Source organism: Eschrichtius robustus, chromosome 2, assembly GCF_028021215.1.
Source record: "Eschrichtius robustus isolate mEscRob2 chromosome 2, mEscRob2.pri, whole genome shotgun sequence".
NCBI classification, from domain to species: domain Eukaryota; kingdom Metazoa; phylum Chordata; class Mammalia; order Artiodactyla; family Eschrichtiidae; genus Eschrichtius; species Eschrichtius robustus.
Window position 1 is genome coordinate 34,614,633 of NC_090825.1, and position 27,981 is coordinate 34,642,613.

The following is a 27,981-nucleotide window of genomic DNA, read 5'->3' on the forward strand; positions in this document are numbered from 1 at the left end:
ATCAATAAAATTAGAAATGAAAAAGAAGTTACAATGGACACTGCAGTAATACAGAGCATCATAAGAGACTACTACAAGCAACACTGTGCCAATTAAATGGACGACCTGGAAGAAATGGACAGATTCTTAGAAAGGTATAACCTTCCAAGACTGAACCAGGAAGAAATAGAAAATATGAACAGACCAATCACAAGTAATGAAATTGAAACTGCGATTAAAAATCTTCCAACAAACAAAAGTCCAGGACCAGATGGCTTCACAGGTGAATTCCATCAAACATTTAGAGAAGAGCTAACACCCATCCTTCTCAAACTCTTCCAAAATATAGCAGAGGAAGGAACACTCCAAAACTCACTCTACGAGGCCACCATCACCCTGATACCTAAACAGACAAAGATACTACAAAAAAAGAAAATTACAGACCAATATCACTGATGAATACAGATGCAAAAATCCTCAACAAAATACTAGCAAACAGAATCCAACAACACATTAAAACGATCATACACCATGATCAAGTGGGGTTTATCCCAGAGATGCAAGGATTATTCAATATACGCAACTCAATCAATGTGATACACCATATTAACAAATTGAAGAATAAGAACCATATGATCATCTCAATAGATACAGAAAAAGCTTTTGACAAATTCAACATCCATTTATGATAAAAACTCTCCAGAAAGTGGGCATAGAGGGAAACTACCTCAACATAATAAAGGCCATATATGACAAACCCACAGCAAACATCATTCTCAAGGGTGAAAAACTGAAAGCATTTCCTCTAAGATCAGGAACAAGACAAGGATGTCCACTCTTGCCACTATTATTCAACATAGCTTTGGAAGTCCCAGCCATGGCAATCAGAGAAGAAAAACAAATAAAAGGAATACAAATTGGAAAAGAAGAAGTAAAACTGTCACAGTTTGCAGATGACATTATATTATACATAGATAATCCTAAAGATGCCACCAGAGAACTACTTGAGCTAATCAATGAAGCTGGTAAAGTTGCAGGATACAAAATTAATGCACAGAAATCTCTTGCAGTCCTATACACTAACAACGAAAGATCAGAAAGAGAAATTAAGGAAACAATCCCATTCACCATTAAAACAAAAAGAATAAAATACCTAGGAATAAACCGACCTAAGGAGGCAAAAGACCTGTACTCAGAAAACTATAAGACACTGATGAAAGAAATCAAAGACAACACAAACAGATGGAGAGATATACCATGTTCTTGGATTGGAAGAATCAACATTGTGAAAATGACTATACTACCCAAAGCAATCTACAGATTCAGTGCAATCCCTATCAAATTACCAGTGGCATTTTTTACAGAATTAGAACAAAAAATCTTAAAATTTGTATGGAGACACAAAAGACCCAGAATAGACAAAGCAACCTTGAGGGGAAAAAACGGATCTGGAGGAATCAGACTCCCTGACTTCAGACTATACTACAAAGCTACAGTAATCAAGACAATATGGTACTGGCACAAAAACAGAAATATAGATCAACAGAACAGGATAGAAAGCCCAGAGAGAAACCCACGCACCTATGGTCAACTAATCTATGACAAAGGAGGCAAGGATATACATGGAGAAAAGACAGTCTCTTCAGTAAGTGGGGCTGGGAAAACTGGGCAGCTACATGTAAAAGAATGAAATTAGAACACTCCCTAACACCATACACAAAAATAAACTCAAAATGATTAAAGACCTAAATGTAAGACCAGACACTATAAAGCTCTTAGAGGATAACATAGAACACTCTAACATAAATTACACCAATATCTTTTTTGACCCAGCTCCTAGAGAAATGGAAATAAAAACAAAAATAAACAAATGGGACCTAATGAAACTTCAAAGCTTTTGCACCGCAAAGGAAACTATAAACAGGACAAAAAGACAACCCTCAGAATGGGAGAAAATATTTGCAAAAGAAACAATGAACAAAGAATTAATCTCCAAAATATATAAACAGCTCATGCAGCTCAATATTAAAAAAACAAGCAACCCAATCAAAAAATGGGCATTTGAAAACCTAAATGGACATTTCTCCAAAGAAGACATACAGATGGCCAAGAGGCACACAGAAAGCTGGTTAACATCACTAATTATAAGAGAAATGCAAATCAAAACTGCAATGAGGTGTCACCTCACACCGGTCAGAATGGCCATCATCAGAAAATCTACAAACAACAAATGCTGCAGAGGGTGTGGAGAAAAGGGAACCCTCTTACACTGTTTGTGGGAATGTCAATTGATACAGCCACTATGGAGAACAGTATGGAGGTTCCTTAAAAAACTAAAAATAGAATTACCTTATGACCCAGCAATACCACTACTGGGCATATACCCAGACAAAACCATAATTCAAAAAGACAGATGCACCCCAATGTTCATTGCAGCACTATTTACAATAGCCAGGTCATGGAAGCAAGCTAAATGCCCACTGACAGAAGAATGGATAAAGAAGATGTGTTCCATATTTACAATAGCATATTACTCAGCCATAGAAAGGAACAAAATTGGGTCATTTGTAGAGAGTGGATGGACCTAGAGACTGTCATACAGAGTGAAGTAAGTCAGAAAGAGAAAAACAAATATCATATATTAACGCATATATGTGGAATCTAGAAAAACGGTACAAATGAACCGGTTTGCCAGGCAGAAATAGAGACACAGATGTAGAGAACAAACATGGACATCAAGGGGGGAAAGCGGGGGGAATGAATTGGGAGATTGGGATTGACATATATACACTAATATGTATAAAATAGATAACTAATAAGAACCTGCTGTATAAAAAAAATAAAATTTTTTTTAAAAAGTGAAAAAAAAAAAAAAATTTCATCTAGAGACTTCACCCAAGAAGGTACACTTTACTCAGGTACCAAAAGACTTTTATGAGCTGGTCAGCCTAATAGCTTGATTCCCAAACAGAGTGTTCTAGTGAGACTGTAGCTAACCAGAAAGCTCATGTTCCAGCAAAACTTCAACTATCATATATTTAAATAGAGTCCTTCAACATCCAAAATGAAAAAGTGGTTATTGTTTGCCCTCCTTCGTGAAAACAAATGAACCGTTGTACTTTTTCTTGAACTAACACATAACATCAACTTTGAAAATTAACAACAGGAAATCAGAAATAACCTCTTCTCTTACCTCCACCACTGTGGTTTCTGCAGCTTTGCACATCGGCAAGTTGAAATTCCTTGCACTTTTCCTACATTAGAGGAATAAGGAAGTGGGGAAAGAAGGGCAAAAATAAGCAGTGTCTCTCTCAGCTTTAATTATAGATTAAAAGAATTTCTGTAAACCAAGACTTTGTGAATCTTTTTAAAAGAGTGTATCATATTTTTGATAAGTTCTATAGCTATTTTATAAAAAAAACAATATGATGGCCACTTCATTCAATTATATAGCTTTTTATGGGGTTAAGAGAAAGAGGGACTATTTTTCATATTCAACATAGTTATACACAGAAAAATAAAATGGATATTAATAAATCTACTCTAAAACTAATTTCTCTAAGTCTTTTACCTGAGATGCCACTTTGTTTTATAGTTAAATATTTCACTAAACTTGCTCTTGTTAAAATATTAAGTAGCAAGTGTTTTATATGAGAAGGTAAAATAATTATACTCCTATTAAAGAGAAACCTATTGCTGAAATTAACTGAATCATTCACGGTTGATTTGTGAGTCCTAAAGATCAGTGTGGAGAACCAACTTCTAATGAAATTTTTAAAGCTACATCAGACCCTGAGGTGTAAAATTTTAAGAAGCAGCCAATTTTGCTGATGGTTCTGCATTCCCAAATTCCTAAATTAATGCACTTCCTCTAATCATAAAAATTTTAACGTATTTTTGTTTCTGAGAGTGTAAATTGATAGGGAAAATTCTTTGGTAAAGAGAAATAATTCACAGCTATGTCGTAACAGCTCTTTGTGCCACCAATGTTTCTTTCACTTGGATTCAAGGATAGGTATGTCCTCAAGAGAGGAATCCTTGTGTACTTTGACAAGTAACCGTGTTGGATTCCACCAGACATCCAGCATCAAAAGCTCCAAGGGCAGAGTGGCCTGAGGTGCAGGCATGCAGAGCCCACCCACTCTAACAATGGCCTAGACAGACCTCTATACCAGTTGTCCCACTAAATGTGAAGGTCAGCCTAGAAGTCAGTATCTTAAGAATCTAGGCCATCTGACCACTGGCGACAAGCACTCTCATTTCACATCAAAGCTCAATGGCTACTGAGCAGAAACTACAGGCATAAGGTCTGTACTCAGAATAGCCCTTGTGCAGTCTTTAGATAACAGGCAATAAAGCACAGGATAAACTCATGGAAATACTTTAAATAATTCATTTCCATTTGCTACTATACAATTTCATTAATCTTTTTAAAAAAAAAACAACTAAGCTTTGCAAGCATTACATCAAGGTGTCAAATAAGGTAGACATCATTCAAAATGTCCTCTGTAATTGCCAAAATTAGTTATAATATCAAAAATTGGCTAAATCCCGGGACTTCCCTCGTGGTCCAGTGGTTAAGACCCACGCTTCCACCACAGGGGGCACGGGTTCGATTCCTAGTTGGGGAACTAAGATCTCACACGCTGCGGCCCGGACAAAAAAACAAAAACAAAAACAAACGAACAAAAAAATTGGCTAAATTCAAGAAATCAAATACAGTATTAATGTCATAGAAGATCTTCAGAAATGAACAAAAACATGAGAGTGATCACTGATAATTTAATTGTGACCATACCAAAGCTGCATTTGGTAAAGATAAAAAATATCACTAACTAAAAGCAGGAAAAGGCCAATATTATGAGAAAGACAATTATTTCTGCAACCTAACAGGTGACGTCTTCAAGACCAAACATTTTGAAAAACTTTTATGAGTATATTCAAACATGGCACAATTTGCAAAAACAGCTATATAATCCCTAAATCCAAGATACTAAAACTTGGTATTTAGTATGCTTAGGGTAATCAAAAGATATTGAAATCTAAAAAAAAAAAAAAAAAAGATATTGAAATCTATTAAGTGGCTTAATATCTGTGGCTATCTAGATAACGAGAATGAAAGTTAAACATTATTAAGGTTAACCAACTTTCCAGACATAATCTTTATAAGCATTTCCTAGAAGACACCAATAGGCCTGGAAAAGAACTGACCTAAGTGATTATTAGCAATATTTTTCCAGAATATCAAAGTAACAGGCATTTTAAGACAATGCATATAAATAACACTGTCAAAATTAAGTATAATTGTGTGCTTTTGTCACATTTTCTAAGCATGTCACAACACTGTAACTAGTTTTGGCAACTAAAGTACACAGGGGCAAAAATAATTTGTATGTGACTATATACAAGGATATACAGATTCAAATAGTTAACAAACAGTGCACCATGGGTACCTACCAATCAGAACAGATGCCCTCAAGTGCATCAAACCAGCATGACCACACAGCAGTGGTTCTGCACCCACCTATATACACACACATGGGTGTGTTTGATTTTAAGCCATTTTTAAAATAAATTTTTAAATACCAAACACATCAAGATATCCATTTTGTAATCATAATTTCGGAAATATAAAGTTGCTGAAATGCATTACATTTAACATTTTTTAAAACCATTATACTACCTGAAAATCACATTTCCTGCTCGGTCTGCCTTCCAGGCTTTCACCAAAGCGAAATCCCCTGTGATTGCTTCCTCCAAAATAAAATGCTGACCATTAAACTCCCTCACCTGCAAGAGACAAAGAGGACATTGTCAGGATCTGCAGAGAGAGGTCTTGTTTGGTTGTGCTCTCTGCTCTGACAGAGGCAGATAATAGGGATACAAGTCTAGTTAGAAAAGGAGGGAGAGATCTAAACTGAGACTTCAAGGAAGAGTAGTGCAGGCAACCAGGGCTTCGTCAAAATGGTGAAGAGGACACTGAGGGAGCAGCATGTGCAAAGGCTCAGCGGCAAGAGGAAGCTTGGTAATTGTGAGGAACTGAAAGTTCCATATGCTTATGGCATAGACTGTGTGTGTTAGCACTCACTTCATTATTTGTGTGAATAAGTTACATACTGAACACGAAAAAGAGCCCCTCTTTCCCTCCACCCCAGAAAACCATGTAAGTTGCATGAAATGGGCAATGCATTGTTTTCCTACCTAAAGTAGTTATAAAAATCCATTCATCTCTTCTGATGAATCCATTATCCTCTGTTGAGATTTTAATTGGGATTCCTAAAATTTGTAGACTAATTTGTAGAGAACTGATACGCTATATCCTCCCACCTGTGAGAATATAGGCTGACATTTTTTAAAGTCTTCTTTTACCTCCTTCAATAGTTTCACAGTTTTCCCTCAGAAAAAGCTTTGTATATATTTTCCAGCTTTATTCATAGGTGCTTCTTGGTGTTTGATACCACTGTGACTGTTATATTTCATTCTATTACACCTTCTCTCTGTCATTACTGGTCTAATGGAAGGCTATTGATTTTTGTATGTTTATTTACTTTTAATTCTACTCCAAATGGGAGGGGAGGGGAGAAGACCCATAAAGCAAAACTATGCCACAGCATTTTGTTCCTTTTTTCTTCATGGGGACTTAGCTCTGGGAATTGAAACGAAGAGGGGAAACAACGTCAACACCTCTCTCCATCACCACACAAGATGGGAGCCATTTGAAGTCCAAACTCCATTTTCATTCCTACTGCGCCCCCTAGTGGACAAATTGCATGCATTTTATAGAAAGCTGGAGAAAGTTCCAGTACGTTTACTTTTCTTTAACTGTGGTTTAAAAAAAGAAATTCTTCCTTTTTTTTTAAAATTATAGTTAATTTACAGTATTGTGCTAGTTTCAGGTGTGCAGCAGAGTGATTCAGACATATATATGTACACATATACATATATATTCTTTTTCAGATTCTTTTCCATTATAGGTTATTACAGATATTAAATATAGTTCCCTGTGCTATACAGTAGGTTCTTGTTTATTTATATATATATAGTAGTGTGTGTATGTTAATCCCAAACTCCTAATTTATCCCTCTCCCTCGCTTTCCCTTTTGGTAACCATAAATTTGTTTTCTATGTCTATGAGTCTATTTCTGTTTTGTAAATAAGTTCATCTGTATCAATTTTTTAGATTCCACATATAAGTAATATCATATGATATTTGTCTTTCTCTGTCTACCTTCATTTAGTATGATAATCTCTAGGTCCATCCATGTTGCTGCAAATGGAATTATTTCATTTCTTTTCATGGCTCAGTAATATTCCACTGTATGTATGTACCACATCTTCTTTAACCATTCATCTGTTGAGGAACATTTAGGTTGCTTCCATGTCTTGACTATTGTAAATAGTGCTGCTATGAACATTGGGGTGCATGTATCTTTTCGAACTAGAGGTTTTGTCTTTTCCAGATATATGCCCAGGAGTGGGACTGCTGGATCATATGGTAGTTCTACTTTTAGTTTTTTAAGGAACCTCCATACTGTTTTCCATTGTGGCTACACCAATTTACATTCCCACCAACAGTGTAGGAGGGTTCCCTTTTCTCCACATCCTCTCCACCATTTTATTATTTGTAGACTTTTTGATGATGGCCATTCTGACCAGTGTGAGGCGATACCTCATTGTAGTTTTGATTTGCACTAAAACAGAATCATTTCTTAAAGAACAGTTTCCTTAAAGACATTATCCCACTTTCCTGTTAGAAAAGATGAATGAATTTAGGGAATCACTGATGAATGAGGATCATATTAATATGAACTTAGAGAAATTATATGAAAGACATTTGTAACCTACACATCAATATAGTTTGTCTTATGTATTTCAGTCATCACCAGAGATGATAGTTGAGGCCTTTACACAGATCTAGAGAACTACATATACATCTAAATATATGCTAAGCCAGGGCAAAGTAAAAACATTGGCGTTTCTTTCTATTCCAGTTATCTAATTTCCTGAAGGGTCTACACATCAGCAGTTGCTAAGTGTTCACTATTCTAAAATTTTAAAACAGGGGAGGAATTGGTTTTGTCAAACTAGCTGTTATACTCACTTAAAAGACTTATGCACTTCAGAGTCTCCACTTCCTCATCTTTCAGTCCTTTCTTGAATCCACTCCAGTCAAATTTTCACCATTCCAGAAAAATCTTCTTCTCCAGAAAAATCACTGTTTAAGGTCACCAATGACCTCCACGTTTCCAAATCCAATAGTCAATTTCCAGTCCTCTTACCCAACCTCTTCATACTCTGACACGGTTGATCACTCCCTCCTTTGTAAAAGTTCCCATCTTCCAAATCACCGGACTCCCCTGGGTTTCCTCTCCACTCACTAGACACTCTTTCCCATCTTATTTGTTGCTCCTTTTCCTCTTTTCAACCTTTCAATGTCAGGCCTCTTCTAAACCCTTAAATGTAAAAGAGCTGTTCTCTGTCTACACTCCATCCCCAGTCCCATGGATTTAAACACCACATGGTGATGCCTCCAAAGTTCCTACCCCAGCTCTCAACCCTCCCGGAGCTGAGCTCGAGCCTACAGAACACCTCCCCTTGGAAGCTAATGAACGTCTCAAAAGCACCAAGTCCAGGCAGAGCTCTTTGATTACCCCCTCGCTCGGCCCATTTCAATATGCAGCATGCTTGATTCTTGTCTTTTCTTACTCAGTAAATCCTGTTGGCTCTACTATCAACATATTTCCCAACTGCAACCACTTCTCACAAATTCCACTGCTTAAACCACCTTCCAGTCCCACCTGGATTAATACAACAGCCTCTGCATCCGTCTCCCTGCTTCTGCTGTTGGGTCTCCAGCAAAAAACTCACTACCCAACAGCCACAGTGCTCTTTCCAAAATGTAACTCAGATCCCATCACTGTCCCACCATATTCAAAACACTCTGTTGTCCTCTCACCACACTCAGTAAAGGCCAAACTCGTGTGGTCTGGCTCCTGCCTCTCTTTAACCTCCAACCCTACCACTCTCTCCTCATTCACTCTGTTCCAGTCTCACTGCCCTGCTGTTCCACACATGAGGCAAGCCTGCCCTGGGACCCTGTCCTTCCTCTTCCTTCTGACTAGAGCACAAACCTATAATCTTCACCCGCCTCATTCCCTATTTTATTCAGGACTCTACCAAATGTCACCTGCTCAGAGAGGTTTTCCCTGACCCAGCCTGGAGCACACCTTCCTGACCACTCATCATCCTCTCTGCCTTTGCCCTACTTGATTTGTGTTCACAGCACTTCCAGTATTGACATTGTGTGTTTGTCTATTTGTCCCTTGTCAGGGGCACTTGGTCTAGAACACCCCTTTTTCCACCACACTTAGACCAGTGCTTGACAAACAGAAGGTCCTCAATAACTATCACTGACCTAAGGAATTCACTCATTTCCTCTTCCCATCGTAATCAAGGACGACAAAGAGCTAACAAGAATCATTTCAAGAAATTATTGTTGTATTCCTAGGGGATGCAGACAAAGTGACAAAACTGCTAGATTCCTACACCTGACTCCAGGCTGAAATGAACCCAGGCATTCAGAACAGATTCTAGTCTATCCTATGTTTTCACCAGGAGAGTTAATGCTGTAACTTCTAGCAAGCTCTCAAAGCATTCACCCGATTTTGCCAGGCATCTTTATCTATATTAACCAAGATCCATCTTCATAATTAGGTTCCTGTCCTTTACTTTGTCAAAAACTTTTTAAACCTAATTAGGCAGTAAAGAAAGAAGCAAGATAGAGTATGAAAAATTTTAACAAAAGCTTTGAGTCAATATAGGTCACTCTAATCAGAAAGGCAAAGCTCCAGATGGAGGACGCTGCTGGACAAACGCTGGACAGCAGGGGACAAGGGCATGACCTTTATCTTCCCTCAAGACACGGACGTGCAGAGCTAACATCCCTATAAGCAGAAAGGTGATAAAAGCCCTTGATTTACTAAATTTTCGCTTCCCTAGAGATAAGCTCAGCATTTCTGCAACCTTTGTTAACTCTCATGAGCCATGTGGGCAGGGAGAAGGGAAAGATACTAAAAATACAGGTGGCCTGTGTCATTTTAAAAACTGGCTCAAACCTGAGTATCTCAAATACCTATATCTAGAGTTCTTTTCTTTTCTTTTTTTTTTTTTAAAGATTTTTTTGATGTGGACTATTTTTAAAGTCTTCATTGAATTTGTTACAGTATTGCTTCTGTTTTATGTTTTGGTTTTTTGGCCGTGAGGCATGTGGGATCTTAGCTCCCCAACCACGAATCGAACCCACACCCCCTGCATTGGTAGGCGAAGTCTTAACCACTGGATTGCCAGGTAAGTCCCTATTCTTTTCTAATATGTGAGTGAAGTTACCCAGGATAAAGATACCCCATCCTATCTAGCACTTTAAATAAAACTAAGTTATTCAGTTATTCAGATATGTCCAGTATACAAAATGAAGGACAAAGGAGATAATATGAACCCTCTTCCATTATATAGTTATAACTGCCCCCGCTTTTTAAGATTGTAGACAAACTTGTGATTTCTTTGGCTTTTTTCTCCCCCTTCAATCACATCCAGAAGGGGCCTGAGCATGAAGAGTTTCATGCCATATATAGCATACATCTACTCTATTTTCCACATAAACATAATCATCAATTATAAACGCTCCTAAATTTCTTAAAACTTACCATAAAACTAATCTTGACTTGCACCTCTTCTACGGATTACAGATTCTTCTCATTTATTTATTCTGGTCTCTCTATGTGATTTAAATTACTAGCAGATGCTCAGTTTTAGCTAGAAATTTTACCTAACATGTTTACATTACAGAATGAATGGCAGTGTTTGTTCTCACACAGGTGTGGTTTTATACTTAGTTACCCAACGAGTTCACCTGGAATCCTGTGCTGATAGAGATATCCAGCTTTCTTACCTCTCTTGGCTTACTGGCAATGGCAATGCTGCCGTCTTTGCTGTATTTGATCGGTGACCCTCCTTCTTGCACCAGGGTCCCATACCCTGTGCTGGTGTAAAATGCAGGCACTCCAGCCCCACCTGCACGAATCCTCTCTGCAAGCGTGCCCTACAAGTGAGCAAACAACACTGCATCAGAAGTCCATTAAACACACTTCTGTCTGCAGACACAGAAACACTTACAGGCACCGTCCCTGTTTTCTAGGTGTTTATCTATCTAAACCACACCCAGCAGTGCATACTGGGCTGACACCGCAGGCTAGAATATCAATGTAAAACAGTTACTATCTTTCTAGACAACAACCTCTCTAAATTCTTAATGGAACTGCTTATTCGTATATTAGTGCTTTCAGCTTCCATGTCTCCACTGGTTTCTTGACATCACATTCTACATCAGTTTATCTGTAATATTTTTAAATCAATTTCCAAATCTGAAGTATGTAACTTTAACTGTATACATTAAAAAACATACAGTTAAATTTTGTGTTTTACTGTGTGCTCTATGTAGGCATGGCCTGAACCTTATCTTTAATAACAATGTTATGATTATATAATAATAATGTAAAACGTTCAAACCTATCTAGAATTTATTTTAAACCATTCTCATTAGTATTTTATCTACTACATTATCTAACTAAGGAAAAATTCAAGCTAGACAAAGAGTACAACATACAGGTAAAACGGTTTTTAAAAAGCCAAGAGATCAAATTTTGTTTCAGAGTAGGAACAGCTATATGTAAAGTTTTTTTGTATCTTCTTCTGATCATCTTTGTCCCCCTTCTAGGGACCAGTGATTTCAAACCTAATTTCCCCAGCTCTTCCACCACCATCTGCCTTTCCACCTGGTTTTCCCACAGGGTAATAACTCTGTACCCGAATGTTTCCTGACACACTCCCTAATGTGAAACATCTTGTTACAGTCTAGCTACATCATATTCAGACTAGATAACTGACTAGCTAACCAGTAGTAAGAATAGGTTCAGATTTTGTTTTGTTTTGTTTTGGCTGTGCCATGCGGCTTGTGGGATCTTAGCTCCCCGACCAGGGATCGAACCCATGCCCCCTGCAGTGGAAGCACGGAGCCCTAACCGCTGGACTGCCAGGGAATTCCCTAGGTTTAGATATTAATGATGGCGTGTTAATATTGTCCCAACCTGAAAACAATTTTCCACTTGAACTGGGGTCTTTAGATACTAAACTCAAAGAAGGGACTAACAGCTGGGATTTCAGACACTGAGTCATTTGGAATAGGCGGGATATTCTGAGGAAGGATGGACCTGTGACATAACTGAAAACCTTCCAGATACCTGGTTCTCTGTTCTAACTGGTGGACAGAGGTGACTCTTCCCTGCACTTTGGGTATTTTAAGTTAATAACATCCACAAAAATTAAACCATCAAAACAACCATAATAACACTCCCTACTTTAAAATATTTTTATGTCCACCCTCCCTGAATACTATACTCCTCTTTGTCCAACTGGGCAAAGGCATGAAAATCGACTATTGCCACATACAGGCCCCCTGAAGGTACCACCAAGACCCCACATCCAACCCCCAAGGGAGTCCTAATCCCTACCACTTCATCAGCACTTCCTCCCTGGCTCTCAGGCTGCAAAACAAGTTCCCAGAGCCAATGTTTACTCATGCACCACTAAGTTGGGGCAGGAAATCCTGAACTTCTTTCAGCTTAAAGGAAGAATGTGAAAGAAATATTAAGGAAGTTCCTTTCCCATGTATATGCCCTCTGACAAAATAAGGGATAATGCAAAAGATAAAAAAAAGGCAGGGACTTCCCTGGTGGTCCAGTGGTTAAGAATCCACCTTCCAATGCAGGGGATGCAGGTTCGATCCCCCGGTCAGGGAACTAAGATCCCACATGCCATGGGGCAACTAAGCCCATGCACCACAACTAGAGAGAAGCCCGTGTGCTGCAACTACCGAGCCCGTGCACTCTAGAGCCCGTGCGCCACAACTGGAGAAGCCTGCGTACCGCAACGGAGACCCAGCACAGACAAAAAAAAAAAAAAAAGATATAAAAGGTAATTGAAAAGTTAATTTTCAATAGCTCCACAACTCAAAGGATACGTTACCTCAACCTATAATGTGAAGATGAAAAGTATATGCTATGGACGGATTTGTGTTCCCCCTTCCTCCCAAAATTCACATGTTGAAGCCCTAACCCCCAATGTGCAACAAGGTTAAATGAGGTCATAAGGGTGGGGCCCTGATCAAAGAGGATTATTGTCCTTATAATAAGAGACCCCAGAGCACTCACTTGTACGTGCTCTCCCTCTCACTGTCCCTCTCCCTCTCTCCCCTTCCCCCACCAAGAACCAAATCAGCCTGTACCTTGATCTTGTACTTCTCAGCCACCATAACAGTGAGAAATAAATTTCTCTTCTCTAAGCCACCCAGTCTGTGGTATTTTGTAAAAGCGGCACAAGCGATGAAGATAGTACACATTTTGTTATTCTCAAAAAACTTTAAATGAAAATCGGATAAATCAAGCATGTGTAATACTATGAGAGGCACAGGTGCCAACACTGTAGAGTGATCAGGTGTGACTTGGAAAAACACTGTGAAGCTTCAGGTAGAAAAAACAGTTCTCCCATGCTTGTTCTCTCCAGATAAGCATATACAGTGATTTAATGATTGAATTTTAAAAAAATTCTGCTATATTACATTATTACCAATTTGATGAAGTCAGTGGTAATAATAATACATTCTGTTGACAAAAATAAAGCAGAGTGGTGGGCTCAGTTTCAGAGATGAAGGCAGACCATGTCAAAATGGAAGAGTAATGCATACAACCTGTAGACCCTTGTTTTACTCCTATAGCTTCAAAAACTTTGCTCAGGACAAACTCTTCAATCAGTTAGGAGAGGTAATGGTGTATAAAGTGAGCAGAAACTTGCTAGATTAATTGCAATCACAGCTTCCTTTGTAATGGCGTCAGCTCTCTAGACACCTGGGCTCTGATCCCAGCACTTACTCTGTGATGTAGTCCCTCCATGGCCTTTACTTTCTTATGTCTCAGCAAGACCAGATTCCCCACAAATTTCTAATTCTGTGATTCATAGGAATTGACTTTTAGGACAATCCTCAAACATTCCAGCAATTTCTTTTGCACACTCCAGTGAAATATACATCATAGTGCCAAACTTAAAATTTTATCCTGAAGCCTAGATATTTTCACCTTCTTTTTCAGTGCACAGCAACAAAATATTAGTCCTCTAGCAATCAAGAGGTGTGACCTGTAAACAAATTTCCTTGGTTTGGCAAAAGAGCATTCTACCTTACCTCTCTTACACAATGAAATTTCTAGGAGGAAAAAAGTAAATTTTAAAATAAGTTAGTATTGTACAAAAAAAAAAAAAAAAAAGAATTTTTTTTACCTGAGGTGTCAGCTCCACTTCTAATTCACCAGATAAATACTGTCGTTCAAATTCTGCATTTTCACCCACATACGAAGAGATCATGCGTTTTATCTGCTTGGATCGAAGTAAAAGGCCCAAACCAAAGTTGTCAACCCTAGAAGGAAAATGCAAGCAGCTTACAATCAAAGGGACATCTGATAGAACGTTAATATCACTTACATTCAAAAACTTGAAATTTTATATGACAAACCACTCACATTTCTCCTAACAACCTCCTTTTCTCCCAACTTCGACTTCACTCTCCCTCCTCATTTTTCTCATGCCCCCAAGTGGCCATTCCCACTCAACTAACTCTTTCCTAATTCTCAGAATGTATCATTTCCAAGCCTCTAACCTCCCCCCAACTGTCCTGACACACTGAATACCTTAAAGTAGTTCAGGTAACAGGTAACTGTCAACCTCCTGATAGACCTGTTTTATAGTCCTAGCTTCCACTATTGAATCTAATAACATTTCCCACCCACCATGGGTGTAAAAGAAATACCTGCATGATTTATTCTTACTTGGTTCAAAAGAAAACTAAAGCCTAAATAACAAGTATTTTCAAGAGTGCATTTTGAGATGTGAGAATTCCCTGAAGATTGATAATACACTTGTCCACTAGAGGGCTACAAATCACTAAAAAGTCGCTCTTGCAAAACATTACACAAAATGCTTTACGTTTTTTGTTTGTTTTTTACCTACTGCTAATAATATCTAGCTAGGCCTTCAGTTCTTCAGGTAAACAATTCTATTCCCCTAAATTCAGCTCTATCTGCAGTCTTCCTCATCTCACCTGATGGCGGCCCCATCCTCACTACTTCAGAACAAAATTCATGGTGTGATCTCTGACACACACATTCCACAGCAACTTTATTGGAAAATCCTGACTCTACCTTCAGAATCTATCCAGAACCTGAGCATTTCTCACTCCCTCTCTGGGACCGGCCCATCTCTTGCCCGGATACTGCAGTAACCTTTCTTGTTTCTACTCCTGCCTGCTACGATCTCCTCATAAAATGACAGCCCAAAATACAAGTATAAAATAAAATACATCAGATCATGTCACTGCTCTGCTCAAAACCCTGCCTTGGTACCCATTTATTTAGAGTAAAAGCAAATCTCTCTAGAGTGGCCTGCAAGGCCCCCTGGGATGGGATGGGATGCCCTTTCACACCTCTGACCTCATTCTTCCCATTTTCCTTTTTGCTCACTTCTCTACCTCTGCTGGCCTCCTTACAGTCCCTCAAACACACCAGACATCCTGTCTAGGGGCCTTGAACTGGCCTTTCCATCTCTCTTGGAAACTCTTCCTCCAGATAGGGTTCTACATAAACATCTGTTGACCATTTGTCAAATGAATTTATTGCTTGATTTCACTTTCCCCCTCCTCACTGGCTCCTCTGTGATAAAAATGAAAATCATCAAGTCTTCATGCTGGATATTTGCTATGTGTCCCTCCGGATCCATTCTCCAACCTCTAGCCTGGGGCAGCTGTCCTGTGTAGACTGAATCATGGGGTGCCCTGCCCTCTGGCTTCTGATTGGGCCCATCCACTGCTGATTGGGTTCAGCCAGTGTAAGGCACCACCAAGGGGGTGGGGGGGGTGAGGGGAGAATGGTAGCAGGACATCTATTCCCTTGGCTCTCTCCCTGGCAGGCTGCAGCACATTGGATAGCCCTCTCCATAAGGCTTTCTTCTGGGTACAAACAGCCCCCTCCCCTCATCCCATCAGGTCCAGGGCTGGAGGAGACAGCTCTCCACTGTTAATAATACTCTTGGGTGGGAATGTAAATTGATACAGCCACTATGGAGAACAGTATGGAGGTTCCTTAAAAAGCTAAAAATAGAACTACCATATGACCCAGCAATCCCACTACTGGGCATATACCCTGAGAAAACCATAATTCAAAAAGAGTCATGTACCAAAATGTTCATTGGAGCTCTATTTACAATAGCCAGGACATGGAAGCAACCTAAGTGTCCATCATCGGATGAATGGATAAAGAAGATGTGGCACATATATACAATGGAATATTACTCAGCCATAAAAAGAAACAAAACAGTTATTTGTGGTGAGGTGGATGGACCTAGAGTCTGTCATACAGAGTGAAGTAAGTCAGAAAGAGAAAAACAAACACCGTATGCTAACACATATATATGGAATCTAAGAAAAAAAAAAAAAGGTCATGAAGAACCTAGGGGTAAAATGGGAATAAAGACACAGACCTACTAGAGAATGGACTTGAGGATATGGGGAGGGGGAAGGGTAAGCTGTGACAACGTGAGAGAGTGGCATGGACATATATACACTACCAAACATAAAACAGATAGCTAGTGGGAAGCAGCCGCATAGCACAGGGAGATCAGCTCGGTGGTTTGTGACCACCTAGAGGGGTGGGATAGGGAGGGTGGGAGGGAGGGAGACTCAAGAGGGAAGAGATATGGGAACGTATGTATATGTATAACTGATTCACTTTGTTATAAAGCAGAAACTAACACACCATTGTAAAGCAATTATACTCCAATAAAGATGTTAAAAAAAATAAAAAATAAAAAAATAATAATACTCTTGCACTTGGGGGCCATTATTAGGTAAAATAAGGGTTCCTGGACACAAGCACTGCGATACAGATCATGGATCTGATAAGCGAGGATACGGCAACAGTGGATCTGATGACCATGGATCTGATAACCGGGGTAGCTACTAAGTGACCAACTGGAGGGGTACGCTGGACAAAGGTATGATTCACATCCAGGGCAGGACAGAGCAGGAGGGCCCGAGACTTCATCACACTACGCAGAATAGCCTGTAATTTAAAACTTATGAATTGTTTATTTCTGGAATTTTCCATTTAATATTTGCAGACCAAGGTTGACCATAGGTAACTGAAACCACATAAAGCAAAATCATGGATAAGGGAGGACTGGTGTACATATTACCTGTCAGTATTTATTAGTCTTCTACATGGAAGTGGGGCTGCCCTTGGAGTTGTCTAAATCCCCACCTTCAAGAACTGTAATCCAAAATTACCTTGTCACAAGGAAATGAAAATAACTAATATAGCACACCTATCCTTCCCTTGGCTCTGTGATTTCATTGGTTGCTATATAGCATATCATGAAACTTTTGGTTTATACAGGCTTGTAATTCATATGTCAAAGTCTTCCAAAAATCAAAGGAACAACTGCAATTTTCCTGCCTTCCTAATCAATCCATATCAAAGTATCAATTCATCTGAATGATCCTAAGGTAGGGTTTGTCCTATCAAGACTAACAGTTACTACTCCGTAGCAAAGTAACTGGTACCTCAGGCCAACAGGTCTTAGTGATCATTAAAAGCAAATAAAACAAAAGCAGACAATCAGGAATCCTGAGCTTGGGAAAGACTTCCAATTCAGGCAGAACTTATATAGATGGAGTCTTTTTCTAAAGAAGAAAATAGCCATTACTCCTTTTTTTTTCATAGTTGATTTACAATGCTGTATTAATTTCAGGTGTACAGCAAAGTGATTTGGTAATATATTCATATACATTATTTTTCAGATTCTTTTCCATTATAGGTTGTTACAAGATATTGAATATAGTTCCCTGTGCTATACAGTAGGTCCTTGTTTATCTATTTTACATATAGTAGTATGTATCTGTTAATCCCAAACTCCTAATTTATCCCTCCCCTGCCCCCTTTCCCCTTTGGTAACCATAAGTTTGTTTTCTATGTCTGTGAGTCTATTTCTGTTTTGTAAATAAGTTCACTTGTATCATTCTTTTCGATTCCACATATTGGTGATAACCATTACTTCTAATTCCATGTTTTCTACATTTACCCAACAACTCAAACCATGTCGTTGGTTCTCCAGTAAAGTGATGCTAAGTTGTCCTCATTTATCTGACTCTAAGGATCAAAACAAAGCCCTCATCCCTATAGACCTCAAGGATTTAAACTCCTCTAATTATGAGAATCAACTGCCAATGAGGGTGTGCAAAGTGCCTTCTTTGAGTTCAATGAAGTAGGTTATCGGTACCTACTCTGCATCAAGAATTTACATTGATCTACACCACTCCTTGTAAGCACTGAGATAACAGGAAAACCCAACCAAGTACTGATAATCAAAAGTATTTTTAATAAATATAAAGTCAGCTCAAAGGGCACAGGATGTGTTTAAGAAATATCAAGTGATCATGAACAAGTTACTTCCCTGATTACAGATGAGTTTCCCCTGTTAAATGAGGGAACTGGAACAGATGATCTCTACAATCCCATCCAACTCCAACTCTCGGTGATTCTGAGACTATAGGCTAAGCATAGTAGGAAATAGAAAACTACTCTAGGGACTTTCCTGGCAGTCCAGTGGTTAAGACACTATGCTTCCACCACAGGGGGCACAGGTTTGATCCCTGGTGGGGGAACTAAGATCCTGCATGCCGTGTGAAGCAGCCAAAAAATAAATAAAAAGGAAAAAGAAAACTACTCCAAGTAACAGGATTGGCCTGTAATATACGTCAGAGATAATAAATACAATTCAGTACACAAAGAAAGGCTAACCATCTCCAAAGGAATTCAGAAAGGGGAAAGATCAATGAAGGCTAGAGCAGTTCTATAATTAGCTAGGGCTTCTTCTGTAAGATGGGAAAGATGTGGATAGGCAGAGAAGTGGAGAGCCTTCCAAATGAAAATAATAGCATAAATAGGGCTTCCCTGGTGGCGCAGTGGTTGATAATCTGCCTGCCAGTGCAGGGGACACGTGGTTCGAGCCCTGGTCTGGGAAGATCCCACATGCCGTGGAGCAACTAGGCCCGTGAGCCACAATTACTGAGCCTGCGCGTCTGGAGCCTGTGCTCCGCAACAAGAGAGGCCGCGATAGTGAGAGGCCCGCGCACCGCGATGAAGAGTGGCCCCCACTTGCCGCAACTAGAGAAAGCCCTCGCACAGAAACGAAGACCTAACACAGCAATAAATAAATAAATAATTAATTAATTTAAAAAAATATATTAAAAAATAATAATAATAGCATAAATAAACTCAGCAAAGGAAAAAATGAGCACAAATGTAGACCAGTTTTGTTTCCTAAATAATCTGTGCTATTTCTTCTAAATTGCATTTATGATAACAGACTAAACTGCCAATTCAGTTAATTTCTTTAATTTTTAAGATCTTTAAAGTCTTTCATTGTTAAAAGAGAGCTGACAATTTACCATTTTGCACAAAAATAGCTTTTTCCTTGATAACGAAATATATCTTAATATGCAGGCCATTCATCATTAAAATTTTATGGCTCAGTTTTGCCCATTTTGATATGTGAGCCTACTGTCTTAAGTGCCAGCTGCATACCCTCCTCCTTTTACCAAGACCAGCAACATTTGTAATGATTGATGGTATTCTTTATGTATCATCTAGGGTAAGGGCATAACCAAAAGAAAAGACTTGAAACAGATTTCAAATGGATGTCCATCTTCCTTTATAAATAAAGATCTACAATAACATACAACATAAAGGAACATCTTTAAATTTTAAAATGAAGGACTCAATTTGAACATACTTTTTTTTTTTTTTTTCATTGCAGGATCTTGGTTTCCCTGACCAGGGATCAAACCCATGCCCCCTGCAGCGGAAGCACGGAGTCCTAACCACTGGACAGCGGCGGAAGTCCCAATAAACATGATCTTTTGATCCTTGAGCATATTGCTCTTGTCAATAGGGAAATTTTTCATTTCACTGATAGACTTCATTTCAATATCATGGAGGACTGTCCATGCACGCTTACCCTGCATTGTTGCTGACTGCAGTTAGTCCTTTTACTCCAGTCTTTAGCAAAGCTCCTATAAGATTCTCTGGAATTCCACATAACCCAAAACCTATAATGAGCCAAAAAGAGAAACAATTTGTGGAGAGGGTAACGTTCTTTTAGGGAAATGTACGTGTCATTCTTTTTAATAAAAAAGAAAATATACCAGCACATTATTAGACCTACTAAGCAAAATGCACAGGCATATCTCAGCAACTTAATAAATAGTCATACACAATAAAAAGATCAAATTCCTGGTGCCAGGAATTTAAGGGGACGGGGGAGATGAATACACAGAGTACATAAGTTTTTATGAGCAGTGACATACTTTGTATGACATTAAAATGATGGATATATGTCATTATACTTTTGTCCAAACCCATAGAACATGCAACACTATTCACTTCGTTAAAGTGAACCCTAAGATGAACCGTGGACTTGTTGATTATGATGTGCCAAGGCAGTTCATCCCTGGTTTAAAAAAGAAAAAAGCTACCACTCTTGATAATAGCTATGCACGTGTGGGGAGGGGGGTCATGGGGAATTTCTGTACCTTCCTGTCCATTTTGTTGTAAACCTAAAACTGCTTAAAAAAAAGTCTCAAAAAAAAAAAAGAATTAACACTCAGGAGAGACATTTTTGGCAAAACTTTTGTTTCACTTATATATGTATACATACTTTATACGTGTGTGTGTTTGTTGGATTGTGATGTAAAATGTGTCTTTTAGATCAAAAAAGTTTGCAGGCCACGTTGGTTAAGTCTACTGGCAAATAAAAGCACAAATAAACCTCAAAAAAAATAAAATAAATGGTCATACAGCTGTATACAAATGTTTTACATCGTGATATAGTACCAGACATCACTGTCAAGTCTTGATTCATAAGTATAAGGCCAAGTGCAACGTGTTAATACGGCTACACGTTGTTCTTCTTGCACTTAACTACATATCTATTATTTTCCCACTTTAAAATTGAACCTTTGTACAGTCACTTTTTCAAGCATGTTTGTTTTATATGCCTGAGTAGATTTTGCAGATCTAGAAGCCTAAGCCAATGACTTTCATTTCTTTACATCTTCCACAATTCCTCAAATGGTATTGGGTCTAAAGTTCAATGACTGCTGAGTTGAATGAATGAATGAATGAATGAAGAGCAGCCTTAAAAATAAGCCTTGATTTTTGTGACCAAGGCCTAGAAATCCAAAGAAATGTACAATATAAGAATTAGGTAGCAAGTTTAATGAGTGCGAGACAGTGGTGCTAAAAGACATTCCAAACAAAGAGAAGCAAAGAACTTGGGAGACTCACTAACAGATAGAGGCATATGTGCTCTCAAACTCATAAAATGAGGAGGAACAAAAGGAGTGGCTAGCTGTGGGCTGATGAGATCAATAATTCCCAAGAATCTAGGGATTTTTCAAAGCTACTAGTAAGACACCACCGTTTAAGGCGTCAGCTTTTCAAAATAATAGAAAAAGAAACACAAAAGGAAAGAAAAGGTAAAACATAAAGTGCTAAACCTTGTTAAGCTTTCAGGAAGGAGACACTGTAATAAAAAATAGATAATATGTAATAAATAAATAAAAATAAGATAATGAATAAATAACTAAGTAATAAAATAATTGGCATTTCCAATAATTGGCATTTATTAACTAAGTAATAAAATAATTGGCATTTCTAATAATTGGCATTTATTAACTAAGTAATAAAATAAGTGGCATTTCTAATCTACATACTTTGCCATTGTAATTTCCCTGCTTTGCTAAAAACATAAGGCTGTTACCATAAAAAGAAAAACAATACTATTACTCACCACCAACCAGTACTGTTGCACCATCAGGGACGTCTTTTACCGCTTCCACTGGATCCGTATAAAATTTGGTATGGCGACGTGTGCTGGTTGAAAAGTAGCAAACACATCCCTAAAACATTAAAAAACATTTTTAAGTGAATAAACATTTGGAAACATGCATTTGCTTTCCATGTATAGCGATGTATTCAATTTTTAATCTATACAATTTCACTAGCTCATCTTTTAAAGAGTTGGGCCGTAAGTAGTTCATCTTAAGAGTAGGATGGACATACTCTAGCCACAGATTATCACCAGAATCCCCTTATGATCAATATCTTTTATTATATAAGGAAAACTCTGTGTCATTTGCGGCCCCTCAGAAGAGTGAAAGAAAGTAGATAACCTGTATCCTGGGACGCAAATTCACAATATCGGTGTCATCAAGCATCAATTTCTGATAGCAACACAATCAACAAATATTTACTGTGCCAAAATTTATATGCCAAGTTCTGCACTATTTATTTCAATCTATCGATAGTAAGGATTAAGACACAACTGTTGCTCTCAATACTACAAATACTACATATTTGGACCCTGATCCAATCTTGGGTGTCAAAGAATGCCTCCTGAAAGGACAAGTAAAAAACAGCACACCAAAAAACTCATTCCCCTAAGGGGCCTGAAGTTTATGGATGTTGGAGAAAAGTAGCAAACTGTTACCTGCAAGAGAGGCATGATTAGTCTTACCCCAGTGTACTATTTGTCGCAAATCAGGCTATCTAGCGAGCATTCACCATCAGTTTTAAACTGTTTCCCTCTTTACACTTCATCCACAATATGGACAGGAAAAAATGATAAAGTCGACTGTGTTGCAATCAATCACTCATACTCAACATCCTCTCTCCTTTATTCTCATTATATAGTCAACCTAAAAAGAGAGGGAGTAGAGAGAATGACACCTGACTCCTGAGATGTTGCCCCTTAACCAGCCCAACGAGGTTGTAAGCTCACATCCACGGCCTATCAGAGTCTCCCAGACAGAGAACACGAGGGGGTCAAAGTAGCAGCAAAAATGAGCTCTGTCATTCTTTTCTTCCTCCAAAAACTCCTTTCATAAAAAGTGTCAATTAATACAAAAGAAAATTTAAGAGAACTGTACTGAAAGTCAAATGAGATCTGCAAAGGTATAGGTTGCCCAAATGACCTTTGTCCTTTTAAATTTCAACCTTGGCCAAGGTCAGATGAGAAGCGTGGTATACCCTGGCACACTGCCCAAACACGGGGAAATAAGTAGAGGCGGGGACAGAAAGGAAAGGGCTTGAGTTACAAACAGCTTTCTCCTCTTCCCTATCCTCAAGTAGCAAGGAGTTATTTGATTCTGTTTTAACACACACATACACACAAAAACATATTTTTAATCTTAGAAATTAAAAGTTTGATAGTCTGAATAAGTAGGCTGAGAAATTGAATATTTCCTGCCATATCAGTAAACAAAGAATGTCACAGTCACCAGCGATTGCAAGCCCTCCAATGTGAGCTGATGAGCCCTGAAAAAACTCAGGGCTGAAAAGAATACCTACCATCTAGCAGCCATCAGACTGCAGCCACTCCCTGAAGTGAGCCCTGAGGAAACTCAGGATGTGAAAATACAGGCCCCAGATAGCTGAGGTGCATATCAAAGGAATGATTTCAGTGAGCCCGGACTCTCGCATCTTCCCACACAGAGAAAAAAAGTGCTAAATTCCTTAACTTGAGATATCTGGTTTTCTTTATTTAACAACAATCTTTTGACGTTCCCAATTACCTGCTCTTTGTTGCAAAACTTCTAAATATCCTGGCCCCTCCCTTTGCCTCCTCCGAGCAGTTTTTCAGAGTTATCTGAAACGCTGTCTCCTGGGCTGCAGTCCTCATTTTGCCCCAAATAAAACTTAACTCACAACTCTCACCTTGTGCATATATATATATTTTTTAAGTCAACAGTCTATTTTAGTCGAAGTCAATGGCAATGGCTCTGAAAGTGCAGTCCTCAGACCTGAAGCATTATCAACTGGGAACTTATTAATGCAGAGTATGGGGCTCCAGCCAGGACCTACTAAATCAGAAATTCTGGGGATGAACACAGCAATCTATTTAATAAAGCCTCCAGGTAATTCTGATGCAAACTCAAGTTTGAAAGACATGTTTATCATAAATAAAAAAGAAAAAAACCTATCTCATTTTACCTGTTGGGTAGGTTTAGCAGAAAAATTCTCAAGGTTACCACATAAGTTTCCCACAGCGTTCTCTCATCCACCTATGAAAGGTGTTGAGTGTCTATTCTATGCAGGGTAGTGTGTAATGTTGAGAGAGACAGAGAATAAGGCATACAATATGGTCTCTGCAAATTTCATCTGGTTATGAAGACAATGTACACACATTAAAAAGTTAAACAAGTACACAAGTGTTAACAGTTAACGCAAGCAGGAGGTAAGGATTTAAGGGCTAAATAAGCAGTAAGAGCCCTAAGTGCCAAGCGCCGAAGGAACACAGGGAAGCTGGAGTTGGACCTACGATAATCAAACCTGAAAGGAGAGATGAGATACAGAAAAACCCGTAATCTGTAGCTCGGCCATCTAAGAAGAGGTTTGCTGGGTTTCGGGAATAGTTTAACAATATACTGAAGAAAATGAGTAAGTTACACTTAGGCAAATAAGTAACTGCCAAAAGAAGGAATGATATTGACCTTGGCCCAAGGATATCGCTGTGTCCTGATTTGCATTAGTTTCAGCGCCCACAGCAATCTGACTGAAGGTCGAGTTCCCTTTTAATAATGCTTTACATATCCAAAGCTATCTGCAATTATCAAAATGCTTCCTAAGAAGCATTTATGAGTAAACCGTTCCAGTTCTAAATCATCCTAGCACTTACCTACGGGGCTTGGTGGCCCCTCTGCGTTCACTGCTCTCAGAGAGCGGACGTGGGGAAGAAGGAAGAGCAATGGGGCGGGGCAGGAGTTCCCTGTGAGTACACAACTGTGCAAGGCACGCTTTCAAGCTCGGAACTATTACTCAAAACGCTGCTAAGTAAAAACATCACTTTTCTTGTCTCTTCCAAGGAAAAGGCTCCCGTGGTGATGGACGTAGCCGAGGTAAGCCACCCTCCAAGACTCAGAGCTCTGGTCCTGTCCGAGGACTCGGAATAGGAACCGCACCGGGACGTGGGCTTACAGGTGGGGACAGAGCATGGGGCAAAAAAAGACTACACGTCAGCCAACAATCGCGGCGCGAATGCCTCAGGATACTACCACTCGTGAAGTGTTTGCAGTGAAGGCGGAACAAGGTTTGCAAAAGGCTTTGAAATCGGAAATCCCGAGGAGCCTCGGAAGAAGGGAAGCCGGCGCCCGAAGCCCGCGCTCTAGCCACCGCCTATCCTCTACAGGCTCCTCCGCGTGAGGAGGTAAACGCCTAGGCAAGGGCTCCGGCCCGGGTTCCCCTTCCCACCGCCGAGGTGCAGCGCAGCCCTATCCAGGAGGTGGGGCGCAGCGTTCCATCCCCTTGGCGGTGAACTCAAGCCGACCCCTGGCTAGCCCAGCGCTGGGTTCCGGGCCTCTAGAGGCGCCCCCGCCCCGAGATTCCCAAATCGGAGCGCAAACCTACCAGCTACAGCCGTCGCCCCTTGCCCCCTTTAAACAAGCGAACCCTCCTCGTCCCGTTTCGGCCGCCAGAGCCCCTTCCCAGAAGGCTGCCCGCAAAGCGGAGACTCGTGCCCGGGAGGACGCGAGCGAGCCCCGAAGGGCGCGGCGGCGTTGCCAGGCGTCTTCCTGCCCCTCAGCCTCTCCGCGCGCTCCTTTGCCTCGTTTCGCCCCATCGGGAAAGCAGGTGCAGAACCAAGCCAAGGAGGCCATGAGGCAGAGCGGCCAGGCAAGGAAGGCGTCGTCGCGTCTCGGGGCCCTGGGTACTGCGCCCAGGATGCCGGCTCCCGGACTGGAGCGGGTGGGTTCGGGCAGAGGAGAAAACGCTGGCACCACTCGGGGTTTCGTCCGCACTCGTTCGACGCGCGGCCTTGCTCTTCACCCGCACTTTACCTTGGACCAGGCGCCCCCGGGGCGCCGGGCGGAGGCGCAGAACCGCAGGCGGGAGGAGAGGCGTGTGAGAGCCGCCATGGTTGGGTTGCGGGGGCGGGCGCAGGCCGGACCGAAGCGAGCGTGTGAGTGTGTCAGCAGGCGCGGCCCGGGCCTCCGCGTCACCGAACGGGAGAAAAAGAAGGCGCGCAGGGGGCGGGCTGGAGGCTCAATCGCGCTTCGGTGACGTCCTGGGACCTCCGGGGCCGGGCTCCGGCTGACGGCGAAGAGATGCTGGGAGGGGCCCGCGGCCGGGGCGGGTCGCGGGGAAAGTCCCGGCCCGGCCGCGCTCAGGTGCTTCCTCGCGTCGGGCCTATTCCAGACCGTCGTGTTGCGCGCACTTGCCGTCGCAGCCCCTCGGCTTTGAGCTGCCGCGGGTATCTGTCTTTACGAAGGTCAGAGATAAGCCTTGGCCTAGCGTTCGGGCGGCGCAGGAGGGCCTCTCACGGAGCTTGCTGCTTTTTTATGTCAGTGTCTGGCACCTGTGTGGGCTGCAAAGGGGTACCTGCCTGGGGGCCCACCGCCTCTCTTCCCCCCGCCTGGACAGCGTTCCCACGTCTTCCATTTCTCAGTCCCCTCTCCCCACACCTGTCCCTGGCTTGTGTAGAGTTAAGTTTGCTCTGAGAACCTGCCACGAGCCATCTTCCTTGAAGTGTGATCAGACAGGCCTGGTCAAGATTGTCCCTGGTCAGGAAGGCAAGATTAGGACTGGGCCTCTGGGACCTGATTTTAGCACACCTTCTTTTCCATCCGTATCATCCACGTCTGCATTTTTCAGGATCTTTCTGGCACTGGAGTCCCAGAAACCCCAGAGATTACTCAGCAGAGGCAAACATACAGCTGTGTATCCCTTTGACTGACCTGAGACAAGTTTCATAACTTTTCTAAGCCTGTGTCCTTATCTGCAAATTAAAATTGCTTATAATACTCAGAACTGTCCTGAAGATTACATGAGGTAACTCATGCAAAGCTTCTGGCCCCATTATAAACACTCAATAAATCTTAGGCGTTACTCTAAGTTTCTTCAAGTTGGCAGTGGTGCATTGATATGACACATACATTCAATCAAAGTCTGATTTCTTCAGAACCATCTATGCACTTAGCAGCTGAGTGGAAGGACCAAGTGGAAAATTAATAAACATTTTATTTGATTAAGGGCTGACCATGTCCTGGGAATGTGGCTGTTAGTTTTTCAAGCAAAGCTAACACGAAAATTAAATGAGCCCTTAGCTTCCTTAGCAAGTATACTGAGACAGTGAACAGTCAGTCCAGTTTAAATTCTTTCTATAAAAGCACTGCCCTTTCATGGTATTCTTTTTAACTCCGAATTCTTTCTTTTTTTCCTGTGACTACTATATATATTTTTTTCTTTTTACATCTTTATTGGAGTATAATTGCTTTACATTGTTGTGTTAGTATAATTTTAATTAAAGTCATTGAGAGAACGAAATACCAAGTTAGACTGTCCAATGACATAAGGAGAAATTAACTTCACAATGCTCTCTATTTTCAACACATTTTAAGAACTTGGATAGAGGGGAAATTTAGGTTTTAGAACTAAAGTCCCATTGCTAGTCCTAATACAGCATATAATGCCATCATATGGTAGTTGGCAGAATGTGAAAAAGCTAAACTTCACAACTGGGTCTGCTTTTCCACTTTCACCCTTCCAGAGGACACATGAAATGGAAAACAGCATTGGCAACTGTGTCAAACCGTGGTCATATGACTCACTCTTCTTGGCTGGTCTCACTCTGTTGCTCCTGGCTGAGGAAAAGACACACATTTTTAGTCTTATACTCTATGTGACTCTTAAATCTCGTGAAAAAAATCAGCCTCATTACTCAACGGTCAAAACACACTGTATTATTTTTTGGTGACTCTATGACTCCATTTTGTACTTTTTAAATAAAATATGA

At 40.3% G+C, this 27,981-nt stretch overlaps 1 protein-coding gene across 1 annotated transcript in view; it reads right to left on the reverse strand.

The window, feature by feature from the left end:
* OXCT1 (3-oxoacid CoA-transferase 1) overlaps nt 1-26,223 on the reverse strand; it is a 137,575-nt gene extending 111,352 nt beyond the window's left edge. The window contains exons 1-7 of the mRNA XM_068535287.1: nt 26,027-26,223; nt 21,985-22,093; nt 20,152-20,242; nt 14,365-14,500; nt 10,928-11,077; nt 5,663-5,769; nt 3,173-3,233 (exon numbers count right to left, since the gene is read on the reverse strand). Of these exons, the coding sequence (XP_068391388.1) occupies nt 3,173-3,233; nt 5,663-5,769; nt 10,928-11,077; nt 14,365-14,500; nt 20,152-20,242; nt 21,985-22,093; nt 26,027-26,104 (732 nt within the window). The 5' untranslated portion in view covers nt 26,105-26,223. The remainder of the gene's footprint in view (nt 1-3,172; nt 3,234-5,662; nt 5,770-10,927; nt 11,078-14,364; nt 14,501-20,151; nt 20,243-21,984; nt 22,094-26,026) is intronic.
* Nucleotides 26,224-27,981: the final 1,758 nt, after the last annotated feature.